This window comes from Mandrillus leucophaeus, unplaced genomic scaffold (assembly GCF_000951045.1).
Source record: "Mandrillus leucophaeus isolate KB7577 unplaced genomic scaffold, Mleu.le_1.0 Scaffold434, whole genome shotgun sequence".
NCBI lineage: Eukaryota > Metazoa > Chordata > Mammalia > Primates > Cercopithecidae > Mandrillus > Mandrillus leucophaeus.
Window position 1 is genome coordinate 983,265 of NW_012104632.1, and position 27,537 is coordinate 1,010,801.

The following is a 27,537-nucleotide window of genomic DNA, read 5'->3' on the forward strand; positions in this document are numbered from 1 at the left end:
TTTTTTTTTTTTTTTTTTTTTTTGAGGCAGAGTCTCCTTCTTTCACCCAGGCTGGAGTACAGAGGCACAATCTTGGCTCACCACAACCTCTGCCTCTCAAATTCCAGCGATTCTCCTGCCTCAGCCTCCCGAGTAGCTGGGATTACAGGTACCTGCTACCATGCCCGGCTATTTTTTTTATTTTTGGTAGAGACAGGGTCTCACCATTTTGGCCAGGCTGGTCTCGAACTCCCGACCTCATGTGATCTGCCTGTCTAAAGGTTGGGATTACAGAAGTGAGCCACCGCGCCTGGCCATCAGTAAATTTCTATGTAGAATACCACACAAAAATGCTGTGGCCCTTTAGGCTCCTTTAAAGAGACTGACTCTAAGGGCTGAAAAAGGTTGAAAATAAAAATTTCTTAAGAAAAGTGTGCACAGATCCACAGCAGTATGACAGATTCATAATGGATTCCTCTACTTAGCGCTGTATCTCCAATCCTTTGAGGGGGCTAAGGGGGTTGCAGGAGCATAAATGAGCTCTGTCACTGCCTCTTTCTCTATTCTGTGCTAAGAAAAACTAAATTCTGTGTTGTATGGCCTGTGGCTCTGACCTCGTCTGGCAATTCCAAGGGTTACAGAAGAATCTGTAGTACTGAGTGAAGGTAAGAGCCTATTCACCCATCTTTCCCTACTCTAAGTGACAGCAAAATTCACCTACCAATTTCAACCCGCTTTGACTATTAATAACTATGTATTTACACCAGCATCTATGATCATTGAGGCCTACTTATGTTCTCACTTTGCTAAGTTCCCAAGTACCTTGAGAGATTCCGTCCCTATTTTGAAGAACTATTTTTTTGGTTACTATGGCAACCATGCAAGGAGAAAGGGGAGCTTTCCATGGACACGGGAGCAAAAGAACAGCTATTTGTCCTCCCACTGGCGGAACAGGGCCATTCGTGAGATTAGCATGTGGTGCCAATACAAATAAGCGTGCAGCCTGCTTCAGGAAGGCCGAGAAGATGTTTTCAGGGCAAACTCTCTCCTGAAGCAATTATATCACACCTCAGTCAAGTGCACCGTTTTGTGCTGAAGTGAAGACATGGTCTTTTGTGCCCAAAGCAGATACACACGGGAAGCCAGTTTGCGGTCCACCGTGGGTTTGCTTCTAAGGAAGGACCCAGGGTACAAGATGGGGGCAACTCCTAGGCTAGCCTTCTGGCTATTGTGGGGTTCCTGGTACAAAGCAGGGGCACCGGGGAGGAACAGCCCTCCTGGTCTACCCCGGCCACTCTTTTTGTCATGGAAACCCATGAAAAGGGTTGGACATCAGATAAAGGGCAGGCTTGGCAGGAGTCAAGAAAAAAGCAGAATCTTCATTCTTGTCCAGTTTAGTAAAGTTTGTGTTATACTGTCTCACTGCAGAGCACTGTCTCCTCAGACCATCGGGACATCAGGGGTGAGGGACGTTCCTACAAGTGTACCAATGACGGAAGTCTTTTTTCTTTTTTTTTTTTTTTTTTTTTTTTTGAGACAGAGTCTCACTCTGTTGCCCAGGCTAGAGTGCAGTGATGCAATCACAGCTCACAGCAACCTCCACCTCCCTGGCTCAGGTGACCCTCCCACTTCAGCCTCCCAAGTAGTGAGTTCCTGATACTACAGGCACACGCTACCATGCCCAGCTGTTTTGTACTTTTTGTAGAAATGGGGTTTCTCCATGTTGCCCAGGCTGGTCTCAAACTCCTGGGCTCAAGTGTTCCGCCCCCTTTGGCCTCCCAAAGTGCTGAGATTACAGGCATGAGCCACCACCACACCCAGCCAAGTCCTAATACTTTTGAGTCATTTAAATAGAAGTCCAGACTTGACTAAGTGCAGAAAATAACTTGGTTCAGACCTTTAGAAAGTCGTAACATCACTCTTTAAATTCAAAACGAAGTTAAAAAAGAGATGGTCACTAACATAATAACTTGAACAGCACAATAAATTCTAAGTCATTTTAATAAATGTAGGTAAATGTATCAATAAATTTTAAAAACGTACTAATCAAACCCAGTTATCAATCACATATTGCATGCATTTCAGCTCCCTGCCAGGGCCCTTAGGATGGGACTACTTACGTCCTAAGCTAACACGCATTACGAACTGGAAAGCTAACACGCATTACGAACTGGAAAGCTAACACGCATGGGCGTTAACTGTACTTTCCACACACCTCTGCACTGTATCTTCCCCATCCTGGCCCAAGACACCATCCCCGCACTCCCGACTGGTTCCTGTGGCCTCTCTGTCCCTCTCCAGTCCCTTCTCCACACCACAGCCAGTCTGGACATCAAGAAACACAAATCGAATCATGATGCTCCTCTATTTGAGCCCCTTCCATGGCTTCCCAGTGTTCTCATAATAAAAACCAAACGTCTCACCCAGACCAACAGGGTCCTGGCTGCCTGGCCCATCCACCCCTCTGTGTACCACCCTCAGTCACAGGGATCTGCTGCCAGTTCCCTGACACACCACGTCTTCCTGCTCACCTCGGGACCGTCCCACGAGTGGTCCCCCCTCTGGAAGGCTCTTCTAGATCTCAGCATATCTGCCACCCTCTCATCTCTCAAGGCTCAGCCTACATGCCCTGTCCTCAGCAGGACCTTCTCCACGCCCCCTCCTGGGATGCTCTCCTCCAGAACCCCGCCCTTCCCTTCACAGGTCTCCTCCTTTTGAAATGAATTAATTATTGGCTTTGTTTACTTGTTCACTATCTGTCTTCCACTGGATTCAGAGAATTTTTCCTTTTGGGCTGTCCCAGACAGGAACACCCTTACGGTTTGGTGGGGGTGGAGGCAGAGACCCCAGGGTCCTTCTCCCCATCCTTTGAAAGCTAGGGAGAGGCCACAAGGCATAAGCTTGGCCCATGAGATGCTGCAGGTGGGGCCTTTGAGCCGTAAGGGGTTACACAAAGAAGGTGGGAGCTGGTGGTGAAGGAAGGAGGTGGCCACAGCAAGTGCCCATGGTGGCGGGAGTGAGAATAGCAGCACAGGGACAGCAGGAGGGGGCAGGATAGACAATCTGGTTTACCCTGGCCAGAATGCCCTGCTGGGCTGTGTTCTTAGGGGCTTGGTTTGGTCACTGCCCATTCTCCTATTCTCCAGCCTGTCCACCAGCCTCCCAGAAATTCCTTTTCTGCAAAAATCAGCCCTAGCTGGTATCAGCCATGTGCAACTGCACAGCCCATGTGCTACAGGCCCGCTGTGGGCAGGGACTTGGTCTCCTTGGCTCATGGCTGTACATGGAGCTCACAGCACCATGTCTGGCACATGCAGGCTGAATGAATGACAGAATGGACTCCAAGCTAGGCTGGGTGGCAGGCTACGGAATGTTCAAGGAGAAAGGACCACAAGTTTCCAGTAGGGCTAAAAAGGTTATCGGTGTCCTCAGAGGGCTAAAAAGGTTATCGGTGCAATCATTTAATGCTCTCCATCGGCTTCACCAAACTGTCTTCCCAATGGGCTTGTGCTAATTTATACTCCCACTAGAGGCATATGAGAGTGCCGGGCTTGCTCTCACATCCGTGGCCCTCTGCACTGTCTATGTCCAGGGATTTGTATGTTGTGTGTGTTGTGAGTTGGAACGTGTGTAGTGAGCAAAGGTAGCTGTGGAAAGGGACTGGCGTTGTGAACCCTGGGGAAAGTTTTATAACTTCTTGATTTGAGCAGCAACAAAGCAATAATCCATGAATCATTTTAAGACCGTTGTTTCCTACCTTGAGCTGATCTATAGGCTATCATTTTATACCCCCACCATGTGAAATACTACTATTTTTTTACTGTGGTAAAATATGTATAATGCAAAATTTATGATCTGAACCATTGTCAAGTGTACAGTTCAGTGGCATTGAGTACGTTCTCACTGTTGTGCAATCACCACCACCATCTATCTCCAGAACTCTTCATCTTGCAAAACTGAATCTCTGGCCCCATTAAACACTAACTCCCCATTCCCTCCTGCCCCTGTCCTTGGCAACCATCATTTGACTTTCCATCTCTATGAATTTGACTGCTCTAAGTACTTCACACAGATGGAATCACATTGTATTTGTCCTTTTGTGACTGGCTTATTTCACTCAGCATAATATCTTCAAGGTTCTCTGGGCATGGTGGCTCACGCCTATAATCCCAGCACTTTAGCAGGCTCAGGCAGGAGGACCACCTGAGGTCAGGAGTTTGAGATCAGCCTGGTCAACATGGCTGGTCAACATGGCGAAACCCCATCTCTACTAAAAATGCAAACATTAGCCAGGCATGGTGGTGGACGACTATAATCCCAGCTTTTCGGGAAGCTAAGGCAGGAGAATCGCTTGAAACCGAGAGGCAGAGTTTGCAGTGAGCCAAGATCACGCCATTGCACTACAGCCTGGGTGACAGAGTAAGACTCCGTCTCAAAAAAAAAAAAAAAAAAACTTCAAGCTTCAACCATGTTATAGTGTGTGTCAGAATGTTCTTCCCTTTTAAGGCTGAATAATATTCCATTGTATGGATATGCCACATCCCGCTTATCCATAAATCTGTCAGTGGACACTGAGGTTGCTGCCACCTCTTTGCTAATGTGAATAATGCTGCTATGAACATGGCTGTACAAACACGTGTTGGAGTCCGTGCTTGAGTTCCCTTGAGTCTATACCCAGAAGTGGGACTGCGGAATCATCTGGGAATTCTATGTTCAATTTTTTGAGGAATTGCCATATTTCTTTCCACAGTGGCTATATCATTGTACATTCCATTCAAATGTTTTTAAAATAATTAAGCTGTACCCACGTCCCCTTACCACTGAAGAGCTGTTTTACAACCAGAAAAAAAGATGCGTCATATGGAAATTTGCCTCCACAATTTCTAATAAATTTAGGTAAGTTCTTATTTGTTCTTAAACATAAGAATTTTTTTTTAAAAAGAGGGCATTATTTAAAAATAATACATCAATAAATTTCTTTCTTTTTTTTTTTTTTTTTTTTTTTTGAGACAGAGTCTCGCTTTGTCGCCCAGGCTGCAGTGCGGTGGTGTGATCTTTGCTCAGCGCAACCTCCACTTCCAGGGTTCAAGTAATTCTCATCCCTTAGCCTCTCAAGTAGCTGGGACTACAGGTGCACCAGATACCACACTGGCTAATTTTTGTATTTTTAGTAGAGACGGGGTTTCACCATGTTGTCCAGTCTGGTCTCGAACTCCTGACCTCAGGTGATCCGCACACCTTGGCCTCCCAAAGTGTTGGGATTATAGGCGTGAGCCACTGCACCTACCTGGAAGTCTTTTTTCACACAGAATGAGAGAGCAAACAAACATCCATGTCAAAATTAAAGTTCCCCATTATGCTGAATGAAATAAGCCAGACACAATAGGACAGACATTCTACAATTCTCACTTCCATGAGGTACCTAGAGTCATCAAATTCATACAGATAGAAACTAGAGGCTGGGCGTGGTGGCTCATGCCTGTATTCCCAGCACTTTGGGAGGCCGAGCCTGGTGAATCATGAGGTCAGGAGTTCGACATCAGCGTGGCCAACACGGTGAAACCCCGTCTCTACTAAAAATACAAAAAGTTAGCTGGGTGTAGTGGCAGGTGCCTGTAATCCCAGTTACTCAGGAGGCTGAGGCAGGAGAATGACTTGAACTGGGGAGGCGGAGGTTACAGTGAGCCGAGATTGGGCCACAGCACTCCAGCCCAGGCAACAGAGTGAGACTCTGTCTCACAAAAAAAAAAAAAAAAGAAAAAAACCCCACGAAACTAGAGTGATGGTTGTCAGGGGAGAATTGGAGTTTTTTTTTGTTTTGTTTTGTTTTGTTTTGTTTTTGAGACAGAGTCTTGCTCTGTCACCCAGGCTGGAGTGCAGTGGCGCAATCTTGGCTCACTGCAACCTCTGCCTCTCAGGTTCAAGAGATTCTCCCACCTCAGCCTTCCAAGTAGCTGGGACTACAGGGTCCTGCCACCATGCCTGGCTAATTTTTGTATTTTTAGTAGAGTTGGGGTTTTGCCATGTTGGCCAGGCTGGTCTCAAACTTCCGACTTCAAGTGATCTGACCACCTCGGCCTCCCAAAGTGCTGGGATTACAGGTGTGAGCCACTGTGCCCAGCCGAGAACTGGAGTTTTTGTCTAATGGGTAGAGTTTCAGTTTGGGAAGATGAAAAAGTTCTGGAGATGGGTGGTGGTGATGGTTGCACAATAATCAGAATGTACTATTTAATGCCACTGCACTGTATGCTTGAAAATGGTTAATATTTTACGTTATGTATATTTTACCACAATTAAAAAAATAAAATTATGCAATCTATTGGCTTTATCACATCCATGCTATCATTTCAGAAACAAAAATGTATTGATCAGATTCAGGATAAAACACGCATTCAACAAATACTGAGTCCACCACACGCTGGCCCTCACTACGGAAGGCCTCCTAAGGTAGGCTGTACAAACGCGGACCAGAAGCTACTGTCTGTTAGCACCTCGTTGGCACTCACTCAATCCGCCTGGTGAGGCCACAGAGCCCTAGTTGTCCAGGCAGGTGCATGGCTTATGTCACGGAAATCCCAGGAACAGGAAAGTCCCATACCACTGTAGTGACCACTCGTGAATCCCAAATAAGAGGGCGAGTTTTCCATGAAAACAGAGAGCCCTGTGTGTCTCCCGTGCAGGTTCATCTTTCTATAAATGTGGCCGTGGCAGCTCCCAGAGTGGCTCTACCTCACAGCACGTGGGCACCTGGTAGCTCCTTTGAGGGTAAATACTGACGCTTTTCTGAAAGGAGGATAAGGATGAGGAAAGAATTGGCCTAAATCAGAGCAGCAGGAGGCGAGGAGGAAGAGGAAGGTGGGGGAGGGGGCATTTGAGAGCAGGTGAGAGAGAAAACCAGAAAAAGGAGAAGGGGGGCAGCTGAGGGAAAGCCGGGGTAGATAAGAAAGTGGGAGGGTAGGAACGAAGGAGGAGGGGAGGAGGGAAAGAAAGGGAGCATGGGGGCGGGGCAGGGGTGAGAGGAGAGGAGCTTTTTGTTTTTCTGCAAAGCTCCTTGTTTTGTGTTGAAGAGAGAATGACAATGGCACATGTGCCTGTTAGTGGGTATTTGCCTTAATCCCACTTTCTGGCTCTACTTTCGGTGAGAGAAGGAGGAGCAGAGGTTTTATCTGATGGAAAACTGGAGGGATTTTTTTTCCTGCCATGACTCCGAGGTCAAGAGGGAAACCTGCGCTCCTTCACTGAACACGTTCAGGCACACAATGCGATTAGCATCTCTTCTGTTTCTGGGCTGCTTCTAGCAGGGGCTCCTGGAAACACAAAGGAGTCAAAGGATGTTGTTCATTAATAGTTAACTGTTAATGTCGCTGAGAACTTGGTCCAAGAATGACTGCTCAGGACTCTACCCAAAGAGATTTGATAGATGGATTTCCAAGTGTAATCCCAGCATCGGGAACTATGAGGTATAGCACCTGTCAAGTGCATGACATGGGAGGATTTGGTAAACTGTAATTACAACAGAAAGGACATGCCAGCCTGAGTTCTCTTTGCCTCTGTCGAGATCATTAATAATTTTGGATCCTGGAACTCTGTGTATAAGGAACAAAGAGGAAACTTGTTCCCTCACTGGCCAACGTGGAAACATTCAAAGCAGAGGCCTGTAGTTAGAATGCCCACTGTTGATCTTCCTAAGGAGATCTGATTCTAAAAACAGGTGCAGAAAAGACAATATTTAGTAACTAATGTATTGAAACAGCCAGTGAAGAGCACAGGACATATCATTACCATGAGACCACCAGAAATACCCACTAAACTCTTCCATTTAGAGATTCCATTAGTACTGGTGATTCTATGTCAAAAAATAGTATTTAAAGCTGAAATGACTATTTCCCGGCTTGTTCAGTGAGAGGTAACTGAGTAAATGTGAACGAAAAAGATCGGTTTCTCCTTAACTTTTTTTTAAAGGTCACAAAAGAAGACTGTCAACCTGACAGATGTAACCATGGATTCTTTTACAGAGTTTTTCAAAAGCTCAAAGGCTGCTAAATGTGTCAAATTAATGCATCTCCTCCATGACTGGGTACTTTGATATGAAAGTCATCATGGAAGAGTATGTTTTTTTCTTCTAGAAAATGGCTCTGCAATTTTGAGAAAATAGTTCTTCCCACATCTGAATTTTTTTTTTTTTCTTTTTTTTTTGGTAACTGTCATGAAAATGACCCGGGTTAATGGAATCTCCGTTTTCTTCCTAGATTCTCTCAAAAATTCCTTTCAAGTGTCAATCTCAATGAAACGAGGCCAAAATGTTACATAGCTTAGAATTTTGCCATTTTTTTTTTCTATTTAACCACAGTCCCTTGATTATTCTGATTTGTAGATTTTTGGAAGAGTTTAATATTGATCACTCTCTAGCACTGAATAATTTTTAGAAAAAAAACACAGTCTGAGTCTAATTGCCAGACCCATACCACACACACGAAAGCTGTGAATACAAGCTGTGATCACCAATCACGTGTATGTGGCTTTGATTGTATGGGACCCACAATAAGATTAAGATTGTTTTTTCCTTCTTAATTATTCAGAGCTAAGTGTGATGAAAATTAAAACTAAACATATGGATATGATCATGAAGGCTTTTCTAACATAGATGGGGTTTTTTTTTTTTTTGAAGTATGTTTAATGTGCTATAAGCACTAATTCCTTCAAATGTCTATTTAAGGCAAGACTTCCTAGAACTTCCTCTAATTTTAAGGGAGTTTATTATTTTTTTCTTAATTCAGTACCACACAGCAATGCACCAGTTTAAAGTGCAAAACAGTTTCTTTCCCCTTTATTTTCAGCTCCCTGCCAAACCCACTCTGAATATACACAGTTACTTAGTTTGCAGTGGAACTAAGTGGTCAAATTCAGACAGTAACACTTATCATAAATACAAAGAGAATAAAACTAAAAATTCAGAGGTGAATCTTTTACAAGCTGTATGTCTATAATAATCTATGTTATGGTTTATTTGTGACTTAATTCCATTTTCTGTGACAGTGGCAAGAAAGACAGAATAGGTCAGTCAGAGACTGAGAGAACCAGAAAATCTTTTGTGTTTGTCTTTTGAATTTGGTAGCTGACTTTAAAAGCAAATTTAATCTTACATCCTCTCTAACCCTGATATTTGTCTTCCCTTGGAATGTGCTAATGACATGCTAAGGGATAGGTGGCTGGGAAGTATGTTGGGTGACAAGCACAGACCACTTGAGATTGAAAGGTAGCTGCAGGTTTTCATGGCACCAAATGGACAATCTCCAAATGGTCCTGCCTGTGACTCCAGATGCAGCACTGCAAGTGGAGGGCAGACAAGCACTGAGCTCCAAATAGGGAGCCCTGAAGCATCCAGTAGTAGACAGACCTACTACGTGGGATGCAGCTTCTGCCTGCTCGGCACACTCCCCATTGAGCCCTCGATTGCTCCTTTGGTCCTCTTTCATCTCATATGTTCTCTTTCCCTTGCCCTGGGTATCTCCCATCTGTCTCACTGAGTGCTAGGCCCCAGCTCCTAAATACATTTCCATAGGGTATTTAATCGCCACCTATCTCTCTGAATTGGTGCTTACTCCTTTGGCCACTTAACTTGGATTAGGCGTTCTCCACTTGTACAGGTCCTAGAGGGCTTAGCGACTTTAGGTCTGGAGCTGGCACATCCCAAAACCAGTCCCTTCAGTCATAAGAACCCTGCAGACTGCTGGCCGCTTAGATGGGCCAACCAGCTCCCAGCTGGTTTATGTCTGACTAGGTCAGCCCTGCCAGATCTCTGTACTGTAAGGGAAGTTCCAAATGTCAGAGGATCTCTCAGAACCTTTCCCTGTCACTACAGTGTAGGTGTGATGAGTGACTATTCAAAAGTCAAATAAGAGCGCACACTCAAGTGGTTCTTCCTGGCCTCTAACATTTTACAGAAAGTGGAGTGTACAAGCAAAACCTAAGAATTCAGGTTATCCCGAGTCCCCGCAATACCGCTAGACTGCAGGAACAACCCAAAGGCACGGGAAAGCAATAGGATATTAAATTACAAAATACCAACATTTGCATTGTAACTCCCACTAATTACGAAAGAAAGATATAAGTTGTTTGTTATAAACACCACCAGGTCTTGAGCAAACACCAAGAGCTCACCACAGAGCCGAACCAACCATTCTTCAAATCACAGCTGCTTTCCAAAGCGTTTCCTCGGTACAGCCACAGAGTACATTTTATCACACGTGCTAATAATCCCAGTTATGGCGCCTACATTTTAATCATTTGTTCTGGGCTTGTTTCTCAAACAATTAGCGCTAATGAATGGCCAGAATACCTTGGATCATATATGTCTAATTGCAGTCAAGAGCGGTTCTTGTCTGCATGTACATTTCAATTTACCTCTGGGGATAATGTTTGTTAATTGTACTTCTTTATACGCAAGTGAAGAAAAAGGCAGCTCAGGCAAAAAAGGGACTAAGTGTTCTCCTCTTTCCCTTTGTTCCCACAAGAAGCTAAAGTCACTTCAAGAGGCACTTAATCCCATCATCCGCGGTTACAATTGCCTTGCAGCATCAATCAAAAAGAATCTGAAGTAAAATGATGCAGCTATATTGTGTAATTAAAAGCAATTCAGGTAGTTATTGCTTGGGGCCCTTTATGGCTCCAAATACTTAAAATGGCCCTGCAGGGATCCTAAACACTGTAGTGTTTTAAATTTGGTCAGCAACAATCTCTCCGTGGAAAGGAAGGAAGATGCAAAGGAAAAAAAAAAAAAAGAAAGAAAGAAAAAGAAAAAAACCGAACCCAAACAAAAAGCCCACTACCTTCTTCTAGTGCAAATTGTAAAGGAGAAGAAAAGAAGAGGGCTAGCAAAAGTGCGAAGTGGAAAAAACCTGCAACTTGCAGCCACCAAATGAAATAAACACAGAAGGAAAGGAGGAGGAGAAGGAAAACAGATGATGTTTTCCAAATCAAACAGTCCCTGTCCCAATCCAAGTTCTGCACTTAAGAAAGAAATGTGTAATAATATTGGCTGGGTCTCTTCAACATCCAACAGCCGTGTTGGCTCTATAATATAAAAATAAAAGCTTTCTGAAAATTCAAACTTATTAAGAAAATAGAGTAAATTTACGGTGTGTCTAATTCCACAGTTACTTGTAAAGGCAAGATGTGAAAAGTGCTTTTTAGAAGTTGGGCATAGATTTCTAAAGCGATTTACTTAAATCATCTTTTAAAAGATTTTAAAGTGCTAAGACTTTTGGGTGTCTAATTTGGCTTTTAAAGCCAAGAAGAGCTTAACACAATGTTTTCTGCTGTAAACTTTAAAAGAATGAAGAGCCATCATTGACAGAGGTTGGCAACAGGCATAATTCTCTGGTTTTGTTTTTAAGTAAAAGTGTAACTCTTCAACAAATACAAGACTAGATGTTAAAATAACAATATGTGTAACTTTTATCCTCATTTCCCGTTTTATAATGAAAATAGTAAAGAAGGCTTCCTGCTTATTTACAAAAGAATTTCAGCAAAAAGTGCTAAACGCATGACTGGGTAAGCTGTGAAATGGTAAGGAATTTTCCAGAAAGACACCAGGTTTCTCCCAGTGCAAGGTGCGATCTGGAAGCAGATGATGAGTGAAAGGGCTCCCAGAACCGAGTGCCCCACAGCAGCTTCGATAAACACGTTCCAAGGTACAAATTAGTGGCAAATGTAACTGCAGCTGAAAACTAGTACGTGTGAACATGTCAGGGTCCCATTCCAAGTGAACATTCAAATCATACAATGATTGTCAAGTGAGATATTTACACACAGAATTGCCCTCATTTTCCACATAAATACTCTAGCAACTTAAGTCAGTGCAAATGCTGACAAGTGACAAAGGCAAACGTACAACCTCATATGAGCTACAGATGCAAAACGGTAGAATGGAACAATTATGTTTCTGTCTCTAAGAAAACTAAACTTTAAAAAAAACCTCTCATTGTAAAACTCTGCCTACCATGCTTTTTCAACTAGATTGATCATAGGGTTAGAGATACTACATACGCTGGGCCTGGCACGGTGGCTCATGCCTATAATCTCAGCACTTTGGGAGGCCGAAACAGGTGGATCACCTGAGGTCAGGAGTTCGAGACCAGTCTGAGCAACGTGGCAAAACCCTGTCTCTACTACAAATACTTGAACCCGGGAGGCGGAGGTTGCAGTGAGCCGAGATCATGTCACTGCACTCCAGTCCAGGTGGCAAAGCAGGACTTCCTTCTCTCCCCGTCAAAAAAAGACAGGCTACATATGCTCCAATGGTTTTGTGTTGAGAGGTATTTCCTGAAAGTTTAAACCTATTATTCAGCAGTCAGCCTTCAAGTATCCCCACAAAATCACTAGCCCTCGATGGATGGAGGTTAGGGTCTGCCATGCCGAACTGCCATGTTCTTGTCACTCTTTCCTTCTAGTGGCCTGCTAAGGTGACACACTCCCTGGGAATATGAAGAAGTGGGTGACAGAGGAGAGCCTTCTGGCTTATCTGAGCTTGAGTTCCTGTCTCTCCAACACCACCAAACTTCCTAGAGAATTTATTTCATAACAGCATCGGTGCTTCTTTGCCCCATTTGTGCCACTGAAGTATATGTTTTGTGTCCTACAGTTTTTTCCCACTAGCTTTAAGATTCCTATCTGTAAGTACTTCTTTTAGGGAAAGGAAGTGTAAACTTTGACAAAGGACATTTTAGGAATATCCAAAACTTAACTAAGCAAGAAGGAGAAAAATGAATTTATTGATAATGAATTTCAGGCAGAAGTTTGTACTTCAATTTGTCTCCAGTAACAATTTTGAACAGGATTCCCGTCAACACGTGCTTTATAAATACCACATTTCTTTACTTTCGCACCCAGGTCCCTGCACCATCCCTTGTCCCTGATGCTTTCCTGGAATTCTCCAGGGACGGTGCCCATTGCAGGCTGCCAGGAGCAGCCCCACAACTGGGTCCTTCAATTCCTGCCATTGATCCAGCTGTGTGCACACCGTTAAATGCTGCCAGGTCAAGCTGGAGAGCAGGACTTGAAAATTCAGTGCTAATTACTGTGATTACAATCTGTGTCCCAAGCAGCCAAAGCCTCCGGGAAGAGTCTACGGGCGACCTGTCTACGAATCAAAAATCTCAGTTTGAGAGATGCAGAATCTATACGTGTCGACTTTCCAGCTCGTTAAGTCATAATATGGGCATCAAGTTGCTAATGATACCTTCTCCTGAATGCATATGAACTAAGGCAAGACTGGCACAGAGAAAATACAAGACAGACGGAGAGGGGAAATGAGTAAGAATCCACGTAGCCACAAAAATATCCAACACCAGATCCTGCAGCGTGATGCTCAGATGGCAATTTTCTTACGATGTCTTGAGACTCGCTGTATCCAAGCCAGCGAGTGAGTGGGCGCACAAGGAAAGATGCTTACAGGCATCATTGCTCTGCAAGGCACAGGACAGCATTTGTCATGAGACTCTCGAGCCTTTTAGCACACATGCTGATTGTGTATTTATCATTGAGCTCTCAAAGGCAGATTCACTAGAGTCAGAGGAAATGATTTCATAAATATCTCCTACAACACTAAAGAATCATAGAAAAAACTAATGGTAGAGAATGCGAAGATAGAGCTTTCCTGGGCACGTACAAATTTCTTTAAGTTTGAATTATTTGGAAATGAAGAAACAAGACGTATTTATGGCTATTGGGAAGCAGCTAGTTGCTCTGGAGTACACATGGCTCATTTTCCTTTCTTCACCGACTTTGTGCAGATATGATGGTCTTTGTTCAGGTTTTTACAAATACAGTTTTTTGTTTTGTTTTGTTTTGTTTTTTTCTCAAGACGGAGTTTCGCTTTTGTTGCCCAGGCCAGAGGGCAATGGTACGATCTTGGCTCACTGCAACCTCTGCCCCCTGGGTTCAAGCAATTCTCCTGCCTCAGCCTCCCAAGTCGCTGGGATGACAGGCGTGCACCACCATGCTCAGCTAATTTTGTATTTTTAATAGAGATGGGGTTTCACCATGTTGGTTTGGCTCGTCTTGGAACTCCTGACCTTAGGTGATCCACCCACCTTGGCCTCCTAAAGTGCTGGGATTACCGGCGTGAGCCGCCACGCCCGGCCACAAGCACAGTTCTTCAAGGGCATGAAAATTAGAATGGAATGAATTGCTCTGAATTATCACGTAGAATCCTAAAGAGATTTCCATACACACAGTGACATAACAATTCGAGGCTTCCAGAACACGGCCAAAGAACCGAGTATGATTTCAGATCTAAACCATCACAGGGACCCGTCAGCAGTTGGTGGGCGTCCACAGGCTTTCCATGGGCCCATAACAGGGATTCTGGAGGCAGAAAGGCACCTTGGGGGCCACCCTGGCCAGTGTGGTCTTAAAACAGTAGGCAGAACCCGACCCATCGTTTCTGAGCCTGGCCAGGGTCTGCCAACACGTGCTGAATACCACAGAGTCCTCACGAAAATATGACCTAAAATACTTTCCTTTCCTTCCCTCATTTCCTTTCCTCAAGTACTAAGTTCACACGGTGTGTCTAAGTGTGTTTATTTGAAAATGCAACCCCTTTTAAAGGGCTTGACTGTTTCACATTATGAACATTGAAATTAGGAGATAAAAATTTCCATATAAACCCATTTATAAAACACCATTATTGGAGGACTATTTCAGCTTGTTATTGGCTGCTTATTTGACCTAAATAAATTTTTAAAAAGAGACGTGATCCTGTGTTTTAAAATTTTGGTAACTTCTAAGAGCAATTTTACTCTTTTTAAGAATTAAATGAAATCACAATGTTAGCCTGGCAAAACACACCAACCCTGAATTTTTTAAATGCCGCTGATGTGTATTCCCTGCACTTTTTGAATCCTCATGACAATGTCTGTTAATAGCACGAGAGTCACAGCTGAGTGTCCAACTAGTCAGGGAACGCTGTGTAGTACAGTGACAGACGCAAGACTTGTCCCCCTCCCTCCTTCCAGGTGACTGCCCCCACTCTCATTTCCTTCCTTCTTTTCACAAGAATTTATCGAGCTCCACACCAGGCATCTCTGCCACTCATAAACTGAGTGATCCAGTAAAGTCTAAACTTTTGAATACCTAAGTTTTCGGGGTTTCCGTTTTGTTTTTTACCATGTACAAGCAGATTCAAGTCCCCTTGAATCTCTGGGTCTGTTTAGTTTGACACTGACACAAGCTTATCAGCACTGAGTACAAGGCCTTTTCCGTGGCTGCACTCAGGTGTGTTGACTGACTGACCAACGGACTGACTTGGCAGCCTCCTACCTGGTTAATTGCAGGACCATCCAAGTCATCATCTGGGGAAATGTCTCCTTTGTCAGTGGCCAAAAACCCTTCCATTTGATCCATTTCTCAGACAAATTCTAATAACTGTCTGCCCTATACAATGCCATAGCCACCATCTGTCCCCTACAGGCTGAAACACAGCTTACTCGAGAAGACAGCTAAACATAAAATGAACCAAAGATATGTTCTGATCAATACAAATACACAGAAGCCTATCCCAGAAATACTTTTAATCAATTTTATACAACTGATTTGTTCTTTTAAGAAGCCTTTAATTTACTCCATCCCTAATTAAGTTGTTACATGAATCACAAAGGTTTAAATATTAAGATAAAGGCAGATATTTCAATCAGGGAATACCCACCATGGTTTAATTAAAGAATTTTTGCATCTCACTTACAGAACATCGCTCCTTAAGTACTGCATGGCATTTATTTAAAATGTCCCGGAGGCAATTAAGCCCTAGATTAACAATAAAATTTTCTTCCTTAACTTCATTCTCAATTACCATGAAGCTCATTTCTCATTGCCTAGGACTTCCCGCACGTGGTACTCAATAAATGTAACTCGCATGTAATTGCATATAAGCCACCAAAATAAGGTTAGAAAAAATTGACGTGCACAGTAGCTAGCCTCTTCTAAAAGTTGGAGGACTTCACTTTGGTGCAGTTTGCCTCCCTTGTCACCTTCAGCTTACAGCCTAGCACATCTGTGTTGGGATGACCCCACTCTAGGTCATGGGACAAACAAGGAACCTGGTGACCAGGACACAATTCCTAACTCTTGACAGTTCTGTTTTTCTTGAGCTCAGGAGGGGAAAGCATAGTGATTAATAACACTCTTGCGCACATGACTCCTCTGGTCTGTGCTTCAAGGAGAAACAACAGGTCATGAGTCCCTGGATTCGCCGGCTCCAAAAATCTTGCCACTTCCCTGGAAAGGAGGTGAGAGGTAAGGAAAGCCTAATAGTGAAGAGCACGGGCTTTGGAACCCGGCACACCTGGAGCTGGTGACACCCTAAGCATGTTACTTAACCTCTTTAAATCCCAGATTCATATTAGCCGTTGGATATAATAATAGGATTGTTGTGAGAAGTCAATGAAAAGATACACGTAAAACCCTTGATGAGACCGGGCTTGGTGGCTCAAGCCTGTAATCCCAGCACTTTGGGAGGCCGAGACAGGCGGATCACGAGGTCAGGAGATCGAGACCATCCTGGCTAACACGGTGAAACCCGGTCTCTACTAAAAAATACAAAAACTAGCCGGGTGTTGTGGCGGGCGCCTTAGTCCCAGCTACTCGGGAGGCTGAGGCAGGAGAATGGCGTGAACCCGGGAGGCGGAGCTTGCAGTGAGCTGAGATCCGGCTACTGCACTCCAGCCTGGGCGACAGAGCGAGATTCCATCTCAACAAAACAAAACAAAACAAAACACCCTTGATGAAGCACCTCGTGCACAGGAAGCCCAACTGATAACGGCGACTATGACTGAGAAGACACTTGCCCCTTCCCCTCTGACCGCCATGAGCTAGACACTTGGGCCTGGAACACTGTGGCAGGTATTTTGCCACATCTAGGAAACACACTTGCAGGGGGACCGGGGAGCTGGCCCTGCAGAAAATAAAGATGGATTTGTATCAACTCTCTGATGCCCTCCATATTCCTCAGAACTTAACCCTCAGACAAGTTATATATACATTTGGGCTTATCTGTGAATTTTTAATCAGCACTAAAATAATGTTATGATTATCTATGTATATTAGTCTATATCTAAAAAAGAGACAAAAATCTAATCTAAAGGGCTTTTTTTTGGCTTTCATTTTATTTTGGCATTAGACAATTTTTAGTCAGTATTTCATTGATTCAACAAATAGATACTGGGCACCTAAGCCAGGGTCTGGGAATATGAAAATGAGGACAGAATTCAGCCTTGGGGGAAGCTGAGGTCCAGCGAAGGCAACAGACAAAAAATGTGAACACTGGGTAGAAACCAGTGGCCTGAAGCTTGGTGGGGAGAGGCTCATTCAGCCTAAGAGGGCAGTGGAGAGGGTTCTCGGAGGAAAGACAATGAAATCCGGCCTTGGAGGGAGAAGGACAAACTCCAGAGTCAAAGATGCATTATGGGAGCCACAGAGTGAGGAAAACAGGCAGGACCATAAATTTCATCTCCTCGAGTAGCACTACAGATTTTTTTTTCCTTGAAAATGTCATGCATATTTCTAAGTCTCATCTGTCGATTTCATGAAGGTAGAGGATTCCCAGGCATAAATATTAGCTATTCAAAATACCAAGACAGTGTTCCTTTCCAATGCTGTAGTCTGTCACAGATGGTTAGCAAAACAATGACCCCCATCATCCTAAAATTTTCTGAACCAAAAAAACCTCCTCTTTTGCTCTCCAATGAGAGTTACTTATGCTTTAAAAATTTATCTTAGAAATGTATAGGATAGCAGGGTACGGTGGCTCATATCTGTAATCCCTGCACTTTGGGAGGCTGAGGCGGGCAGATCACCTGAGGTCAGGAGTTTGAGACCACCCTGGCCAACGTGGCGAAACCCCATCTCTACTAAAAATACAAAAATTAGCTGGGCATGGTGGTGGGTGCCTACAGTCCCAGCTGCTCAGGAGGCTGAGGCAGGAGAATCGCTTGAACTCAGGAGGCAGAGGTTGCAGTGAGCCGAGATCACGCTACTGTACTCCAGCCTGGATGACAGAGTGAGATTCCATCTCAAAAAAAAGAAAAAGAAAAAGAAATGTATAGGATGTAGTAATGCTGTTTCAAACAGACAATAGTCTTCCTTTAAGATCCTTCCTGGCTGGGCGCGGTGGCTCAAGCCTGTAATCCCAGCACTTTGGGAGGCCGAGACGGGTGGATCACGAGGTCAGGAGATCGAGACCATCCTGGCTAACACGGTGAAACCCCGTCTCTACTAAAAAATACAAAGAACTAGCTGGGCGAGGTGGCGGGCGCCTGTAGTCCCAGCTACTCTGTAGTCCCAGCTACTCGGGAGGCTGAGGCAGGAGAATGGCGTGAACCGGGGAGGCAGAGCTTGCAGTGAGCTGAGATCCGGCCACTGCACTCCAGCCTGGGCGACAGAGCAAGACTCCGTCTCAAAAAAAAAAAAAAAAAGAAGATCTTTTCTTTAAAATCAGAATTGTGTTGAAAAGAGATATAGGACTATATTTTATATTAACTGAAATTGATGAGAAGCATGATTTAGGGATCTACAATGTACCAGGCATACTGTGTCTGTCTAAGATATAGTATGTTAAGATAAAAGGCACCAAGTCTTGTACAAACAAACCTATATCTCAATGGTAGATTTTTTTCTTTTTAACATTTATTAAATCCCTTATTTACATTATCTCACTTAATCCTTTAGTCAGTCCTTTGAAGTAGGTACTATTATTGCTGCCTGTTTTATATATGGAAACACAGGTTTATTTTAATCTGTAATTTAAAATTTTTAAACAGGCAGCTATTGACAATATTATACCACATTTCACAATTGTACAATTAATATCAGTTTTCTCAGGGCATTGCACAAGCCAGAGCCTATTAACTCACATTTATATTAACCAGAGAAACTTCACTCTTTAAAGAGAGAAAAGAAAAAAAAAAAGCCTGGGTGTGGTGGCTCACACCTATAATCCCAGCACTTTGGAAGGCTGAAGTGGGAGGATTACTTGAGTCCAGGAGTTTGAGACCAGCCTGAGTAATACAGCAAAGACCCCATCTCTACAAAAAAATTTAAAAATTAGCTGGGTGCAGTGGTGCCCGCCTGTGGTCCTAACTACTCAGGAGGCTGAGGCGGGAGGATGGCTTGAGCCCAGGAGTTTGAGGCTGCAGTAAGCTATGATCACACCACTGCACTTCAGTTTGGGTGACAGAGCGAGATTCTGCCACTAAAAACAAACACGCAAACAAACAACAACAACAACAACAACAAAAAAACAGATTCAGGCAAAGACAAAGAATGAGTGAGAATATCTTTTTTTCCCTTCAAAATCATCTCTATTTGTGACAGCTTAGAGCAGCACTCAGCAAACTTTTGACTGAAAAGGCCAGATGGTAAACACTGCAGACTTTGTGGGCTGAGAGACAAATGGGAAGATGTTATATATGTGCTGGTATAGCAAGTGAGAACACAAATTTGCACAAATTTTTTTATTGATAAAATTCAAAATAAAATTGGGTAGATTTTATAGTAATATAGTTCTACTATATTTTATAGTAAACTTCTATAGTAATATAGTTCTGCTTGTGAGAAGAATGGAAATCTTTTGGGGTGAACAGCATTTTGCTTAACTGGGGTTCAAAGGTAATGTTTCCTATCATCAAATCATTCATCTGGAAAACTCATTCTTAGGTAGAGGGCTGTACAAAAATGGGTGGTACATGGGATTTAATTCATGGCCTCTGCTTTAGAATGTATGTCTATGAGTGTAGCCATGGACAAATAAATGTGTAGGTCCTGATCTAAGTTACAGGGCAAAATGGTTAGGACTGAAGGCCTCAGCTATCAAATCCCAGTCCCGTGTATGGGCCCCGGTTATTATTCAGAGACATCAGTAGGTAGAAAGCTTTCAGGGCTCCCGAACTTGGGAGGTTTGAAGTCGTTGCCACACCTACTAGTTTGCACTAAAGGAAAGTCAGTTTGGTGTGAATTACAACGGCCAGCGTTCCATTCTCCTCCGTTTTTTTTTTTTTTAAATCTCAATTTCTCTTACTTTTCTTATTCCCCCTATGCTGATGCCAATCAATTTCTTTTGGGAAAGTTTTACCAGATCGGTTTTATGTTTTGAAGTACAGCAAGTATTTCATCCTCTCTTTAAAATACAAAACCCAGAAACCCAGGCTTTTGAGGGCTCTCTGCTCTTTGTGTGATCACAGGGGAGGGGAAGAGAGAGGAATGAGGTGAGGAGGGAGGTTATTGGCTCACAAAAGTCCAGACAGTATTTGACTAAAAAAATGCAGAGCAGGGGAGCAGGGCAGAAGAAATGAATCAGAAATCCCACTAACAGAGAAAGGTTATTTTTCTTCTAAAAGATTAAGGATCATAGGTTTTCGTGCTTACTCAGATGGAACAAGAAAAGATTTTAACCTCTGCCTCATTCAGTTTGGGTCTGAACAAAATAAAAGTCGAGCACATTCAAAACATCCATTAGAACTTTCCTCTGTCCTTAAGATGGTGAGACAACATCTGGTGAAAGATTCGGGGTTACGCTGCAGTCACTAATAGTCACGGGACAGAAAAGCTGAAAGCCCACCAAAAAACAGACAGGGAGACGGAAGCTGCACTGCTCCCCATCTTTCATACAGACAGATATTCTACGTGAAGCGTCCTTGCAATTGCGAATTAAAATTGAGTTTAGCATCAAGCAGGACACACTAATTCCAGTTGTTCAGAAGGAACGGAGACGTGCGCATGGCTATTTTGTAAATGTTCAGAGGAGCATGGGCTGTTTCTTTTGAGGGAAGGAACCATATTTTCCAAATTAGTCCAAGGGGTAGTTGATGGGCGGAATGCCCATTTATCTACTTCGATAATGACCTGGTGTTCCTGATGACTAATAATGCCTTCAGGAAGTAGTTAAACACCACTATGTTGTATACTGGTGGTTCACAAGATAAAAAGCAAGGGAAATAGGCAAATGAGGAGAAAGAGGAAGTTCAGGCAATAATTTTGACAATAAAGTGGAAAAAGTTTTAAGCATTCAAATTACGGTGGGTTCATTCCAGCCTTAGCAGCCCTCTCTGTCTACAGGGACAATTTTGGACAAGTCTGTTAATTTCCTTGGTAGAGTCAATTTCCTAGTAATTACAGTTTGTTTTTTTTTTAAAGTTCTGTTCTCTACCCATCTCTACTATATATTACATTACTGGGAGTATGAGATCTTAAAAGTTAATATAAATCTCTGATCACAATAACAAGGCTGAACAGGGAGTAATCTTTGAGGAGGAAAAACAAAGACAACTGATTTCGAGAGCCATGATTTTAGGAAGTACTCTTCCTGCTGACTCCAGCACTATACTCGACACGTAACAGATGCTAATTAAATATATACATGAATAAATAAATAAATGCAAAAGCCAATTGTCTTCAAATTAGCTTCATACAAATTCCCTTTCCTTAATCATACAGTATCATTAATAATGATTTGTAAAGCATTTTAAAAATTAGAAAAGCAAGTAGAATTACCTATTTACTATTTACCTACAAACCAATGTGCTTCTGTTAATCATTCAAATGAAAAACACTGACACATAAGTTTCAAAGAAAGCTGATGTATTTTTAAATATCTCTGGGTCAAGTATAAAATTATCCTGTCGAGACTGATGGGCAGGGAAAAGGTAATGAATGCCTCTTATATTACAGCACAGTATTTTCATATCTTATTTTCATATCTTCACTCGATTTTTAAGCTGTCAAGATATTTATAACACCTTGAGTTAATAGGTATGCTCCCTGAGATCAGAAACGCTACAGGTTTTAAAACTCATTTAAAATAGCAAAATTATAAAATAATGACCCATTATCATAATCCCTCTATCCACATAGCTTAAGACACACAGGAAACTGATTTCTCTCTGAAATCAAAGAAAGAAAAACACCTTTAAAATAGGCCAGGCAGGCTGGACGCGGTGGCTCACGCCTGTAATCCCAACACTTTGGGAGGCCAAGGTGGATGGATCACGAGGTCAGGAGATCGAGACTATCCTGGCTAACACAGTGAAACCCCGTCTCTACTAAAATACAGAAATTAGCCGGGCGCGGTGGCGGGCGCCTGTGGTCCCAGCTACTCAGGAGGCTGAGGCAGCAGAACGGTGTGAACCTGGGAGGTGGAGCCAAGATCACGCCACTACACTCCAGCCTGGGCAACAGAGCAAGACTCCGTCTCAAAAATAAATAAATAAATAATAAAAAATAAAATAGGCCAGGCACAGTGGCTCACACCTGTAATCCCAGCACTTTAGAAGGCTAAGGAGGGAGGATCGCCTGAGCCTAGGAGTTTGAGGCCAGCCTGGGCATCATAGTGAGACCCCATCTCTACAAAAAATACAAAACTTAGCCGGGTGTGGTGGGATGTGCCTGTGGTCCCGGCGACTTGGCTGGGGACGGGAGGGCTGAGGTGGAGGATTGATGGCTTTGGGCCTGGGGAGGTTGAGGCTGCAGTGAATCATGTTTATGCCACTGTACTCCAGCATAGGTGACAAGGTAAGACCCTGTCTCAAAAAAAACAAAACAAAACAAAAAAAAACCCCTGCCATATAATGCTGAAATGTCTAAAATACTTTGGTGTGGAAAATCAGTAGTCTTTATAGAACATAATGCATCCAGAAAAAAAGGAAACAGTAAGAAAGAAAGGAAAAAGAAAAAACAAACATAGCCCCAAGGAAAACGAAGCCCCAGCAGAATGTGCTGCAGCCATCCCAAGCCCCTGGTACTATTCGTGCAGGGATGCCTGCATGCCCTGTGCTCCAAAGTGTGTCACCACATCAGCCTCCAGGGGAGAAGCAATTAAAGGACAGCTCTCACTGCAGAACTGAAGCCCAGTTCCTGAGGTACGAAAGCTAAGTAAAACCATTCTGGTGTGAAGTGTGTTATTCAGTTTACTTCTTAGCTAGAAACAAAGAGGTTAAATTTGAGAACACAGGATTCTTCACATCAGGAGATGTCTGAGGCCCTTCCTTCCTCCCTCCCCATCCAGGGTTCCACTGTCCATGTGGCCACAGCACGTCCATGAGAGTCATCCTGCTAACACCTGTCTACCCTCGGCCTCTGTCTGCTCAGACTTTGAAACGGATGTATGGCTTCCTTATCACCTAGCACAGCGTAAATGGTGGCCAATGTCTCTGTTCTGCTGGTGAAATCATCAGTAAGTTTTATTTCAGTGCTTTGAGGTATTCTTTGGCCTTTTTTAAAAAAAATATAAGCGGCTACAGTCTTATTTTCTTTATTTTTGTAGAGACACGAGTCTTGCTATGTTACTTAGGCTGGTCTCAAACTCCTGGTCTCAAGTAATCCTCCCGCCTTGGCCTCCCAAAGTGCTGGGATTACAGGTATGAGCCCCTGGGCTCGGCCACTTTTTTTTTTTTTTTTTTTTAAGCAGGCTAGACAGACATATAATCTGCAACTAGGCTTTGTGCTTTAGTAAAGAAACAAAAGTCATTTCAACTTTTAAAGAAGGCTTTGCTACTTCAATTTTGACTATACAACTTTTCTGTCCCTGTTTATTTTTCTTTACACAGAGCCATCTGCCAATATCTGGCCTATATTAACAAAGTACAACAAAACCAGGACCCCTCCTCTCCTCGCCAAGCCCCCATTCGTTTTTTTGAAACAGAGTCTTGCTCTGTCACCCAGGCTGGAGCGCAGTGGAGAATCTTGGCTCACTGCAACCTCCGCCCCCGGGGTTCAAGTGATTCTCCTGCCTCAGCCTCATGAGTTGCTTGGACTACAGGCATCTGCCACCGTGCCTGGCTAATTTTTGTATTTTTAGTAGAGATGGGGTTTCACCATGTTGCCAGGCTGGTCTTGAACTCCTGACCTCAGGTGATCCACCTGCCTCGGGCTCCCAAAGTGCTAGGATTACAGGCTTAGCCACCGCGCCCGGCCCACGTCCCCACTCTTTAGGGGAAAGAATGGGGAGGCTGCTCTGTGTGTTTAGCAGGATGGTCGGCACTGCCTCTGGGGTTCCCTCCCCGGTCCTGTGTCCATGCTCCTCCCGCCAAGACCTCAGGAGTGGTCCTCTGGCCTTCAGCTCCTATCATCTTGGGCTGCTCTGTTGCTCCCTGAGCCTCCGGAGTCCTTTGCTCAGAGACTCCACTGTCCCCAGACTCATCCCATCTCTATACCCGAGGGAGCCACCTTGCCCCTCCTCTTGCCCTGGCGTGGCCCGTCTTGAGGAAAGCTGGAAGGGTAAGTGCTGCCAGGAGCTGTCCTGGGTTCTCACTAAGAGGCCAGTCAACCAGGACACCCAAAGTTTTCTGCTCTCCCTACAACTTGCTCCAGCCTCCTGGGCAGTGCTGGGCTGCCCCCACCAGCGTGCTGCGCCTCCCCTGGGCTTGACAGGTCCTCAGTGCATTTGCAGGCTGCGGTGGTGATTGGTTCTGCCACACGTGCTAGTGAAGTTTAAAAGGAAGATCCAGATACCAAAGGAGTACATGGATGCAGAAAAGTGAGGCCTCAGCTGCCTAACCAAGAGGCTGGTTTCCTGAGTGTCCTGGGTGTACCTTGAGATCCATGGCCACTGTGACAAGGCCTTGGAAAGATGAGCAGCTCCAACAGCAGCCAGTCATCCTCCAGCCGGCAACTGGGTCACAGGACTGGCCACGCTGACGGGGGTGGCCAAGGGTAGTGGAGGCACCAGCCATGCTGATGTGGGACCAACAGTGGTGGGAGCACGGGCAATGCTGATGAGGGACCAACCGATGGAGGTGGGGACACAGGCAACGCTGATGAGGGACCAACGGTGGCGGGTGCACCAGCCACGCCGACACAGTACCAATAGTGGCAGAGGCACTGGCCACACTGATGCGGTGCCAAGGTTGGCGGGGGCATGGGCTACAGTGCCACAGGGCCAACGGTGGCCGGGGGTAGTGGCACCGGGGAGTCAGGAGAAGAAGACACGCGGAATACTCAAGTGCAGGCTGAAAGTGATCCAGGATTCCGTCTTCCTCTTTCTCCTTTATTCCTAAACTTTATCAGTAGAAGACCATCATTTGCTAATTGACAGAGAAAGGAAAATGTTTTCAGTGACTGCCAAGTGCCTTGTCAACAGGCTGATGGCCAGCTGCACTTTCCGCAGTCCCCTCTGGAGGGTGCAGGGCAGTGACGATGAATCTCTGGCCTCTCTTTCCCGCCTCCCATTTATACACATTTCTAAAGCCCACCAAACCCCTAAGATATTTAGCCCGAAGCAGATCCAAAGGCACACATCTTACTGACCAGATGAAACCACGCTCAGAGATACATTTACCTCTGGCTGCCACCACCTCCAACCACCATTCCCTATGTCTTTTCCTTCAGCATAGCTGACACTCAAGCAGAATGAGTGACAAAGGAGCCCGATTGAAAGGGCTGCTGAAGGAAGGTTTGGAGGGCCTTTGGCTCAGATCACATGTATGTTATCTCCATATAAATGGCCAAGTACATTTGTTGGTCACTGACAATGTGTCAGGCATAGGGCAGCACAAAGACACTCTCTCCCCTCTTTAGGCCTCACACTTTTAAAAGACAAGAGAAACAGTCCAGATCATTCTTTTCAGTACTATTTGTTTCTAGCTGAAGATGAGATCTTTTAATGCAGCCCTTCATCCTGATCTCCAGGAAGGAGACAACTGGATGGCTCTGGCCATTCTACTTTCTCTGGTTCTCACAGCAAGGGCCTGCAGAAATTCTAGAACACAATTATGAGGAAAGAAGCTCTCAGCATTCCAAAGCAGAAGGAACAACTATCTTGAATATGCCGAAAATTGCTGTCTTTAAGGTATTAAGGACCCAGTTTATATATACTGCGGTGGGGCTGGGTGTGGTGGCTTACGCCTCTACTCCCAGAAGTTTGGGAGGCTGAGGTGGGAGGCTCATTTGAGCCCAGGAGTTTGAGACCAGCCTGGGCAACATAATGAGACTCCATCTCTACAAAAACAAAACAAAAACACACAACAGCCGGGCATGGTGGTGCAAAACTGTGGTCCCAGCTACCTGTGAGGACTGCTTGAGTCCCGGAGGCTGAGGCTGCAGTGAGGCGTGATTGCACCACTGCACTTCAGCCTGGGTAACACAATGAGACCCTGTCTCTATTAAAAAAAAAAAAAAAAAGAAAGAAAAGAAGTTGGCTCACGCCTGTAATCCCAGCACTTTGGGAGGCCAAGGGAGGCAGATCACAAGGTCAGGAGATCGAGACCATCCTGGCTAACACAGTGAAATCCTGTCTCTACTAAAAATATAAAAAATTAGCCAGATGTGGTGGTACGTGCCTGTAGTCTCTGCTACTCAGGAGCTGAGGCAGGAGAATCGCTTGGACCCAGGAGGCAGAGGTTGCAGTGAGCTGAGATCGTGCCACTGCACTCCAGCCTGGGTGACAGAGCAAGACCGCACCTCAAAAAAAAAAAAAAAAAAGAAAAGAAAAGAAAACATATGTATGTTAAGTATTAATAAGTACCCAGTTGATATTTATTGGGGGAGGGGGCCAGTATGGTGGCTCACACCTGTAATTCCCCCACCGAAACAGAGCTTTGGGGAATACCCTCACAAAACTCATTAAAAGAAATATAATGGGATCTGTAATATTAATACTAATATTGTCTTTATTTTTATTTATTTTTTGAGACAGTTTTGCTCTGTCACCTAGGCTGACGTGCAGTGGTGTGATCTCCGCTCACTGCAACCTCCACCTTCCAGGGTTCACACCATTCTCCTGCCTCAGCCTTCTGAGTAGCTGGGACTACAGGTACCTGCCACTACGCCTGGCTAATTTTTTGTATTTTTAGTAGAGACGGGGTTTCACCCTGTTAGCCAGGATGGTCTCGATCTCCTGACCTCGTGATCTGCCCGCCTCGACCTCCCAAAGTGCTGGTATCACAGGCGTGAGCCACAGCGCCTGGCCCTTTTTTTTTTTTTTTTTTTTTTGAGATGAAGTCTTACTTTGTTGCCCAGGCTGGAGTGCAGTGGCATCATCTTGGCCCATTGCAACCTCTGCCTCCTGGGTTCAAGTGATTCTCCTGCCTCAACCTCCCGAGTAGCTGGGATTACAGGCGTGTGACACCACTCCTGTCTAATTTTTGAACTTTTAGTAGAAATGGGGTTTCCCCAAGTTGTCCAGGCTGGTCTCAAACTCCTGACCTCAGGTGATCTGCCCGCCTCAGCCTCCCAAAATGCTGGGATTACAGGCGTGAGTCACAATGCCCAGCCAAAACCAGGTTCTGAATGTACATCCCTGCACTCCTTTTTTGTGGCACAGAGCAAGTGGTAACCAGGTAACTTCCCTGGCCCTCAGCATGCATGAAGGAAATGAGAATGTAGGTGCCTGAGGTCCTATAGACACCACTGCCTTAGGGATTAATGGGAGCGGGAGGGGCGCTCATGGGGGATGCACCGAGGGCCAGGCCTGTGCCAGCCGCTTTACCTTATTCAGAGTTTAATTCTCACACCGACCCCTGAGCTGCTGGCTCTTCCCTTTTCAGGGGAGGAAAAGTAAATGACAGCCTGTGT

General features: G+C 44.5%; 1 protein-coding gene across 1 annotated transcript in view; it reads right to left on the bottom strand.

Moving 5' to 3' along the window:
- CLYBL (citrate lyase beta like) overlaps positions 1-15,384 on the bottom strand; it is a 151,295-nt gene extending 135,911 nt beyond the window's left edge. Inside the window, exons 1-2 of the mRNA XM_011993810.1 lie at positions 15,301-15,384; positions 12,859-13,022 (exon numbers count right to left, since the gene is read on the bottom strand). Coding sequence (XP_011849200.1) covers positions 12,859-13,022; positions 15,301-15,384 — 248 coding nt within the window. The remainder of the gene's footprint in view (positions 1-12,858; positions 13,023-15,300) is intronic.
- Between the last annotated feature and the right edge of the window lie 12,153 nt (positions 15,385-27,537).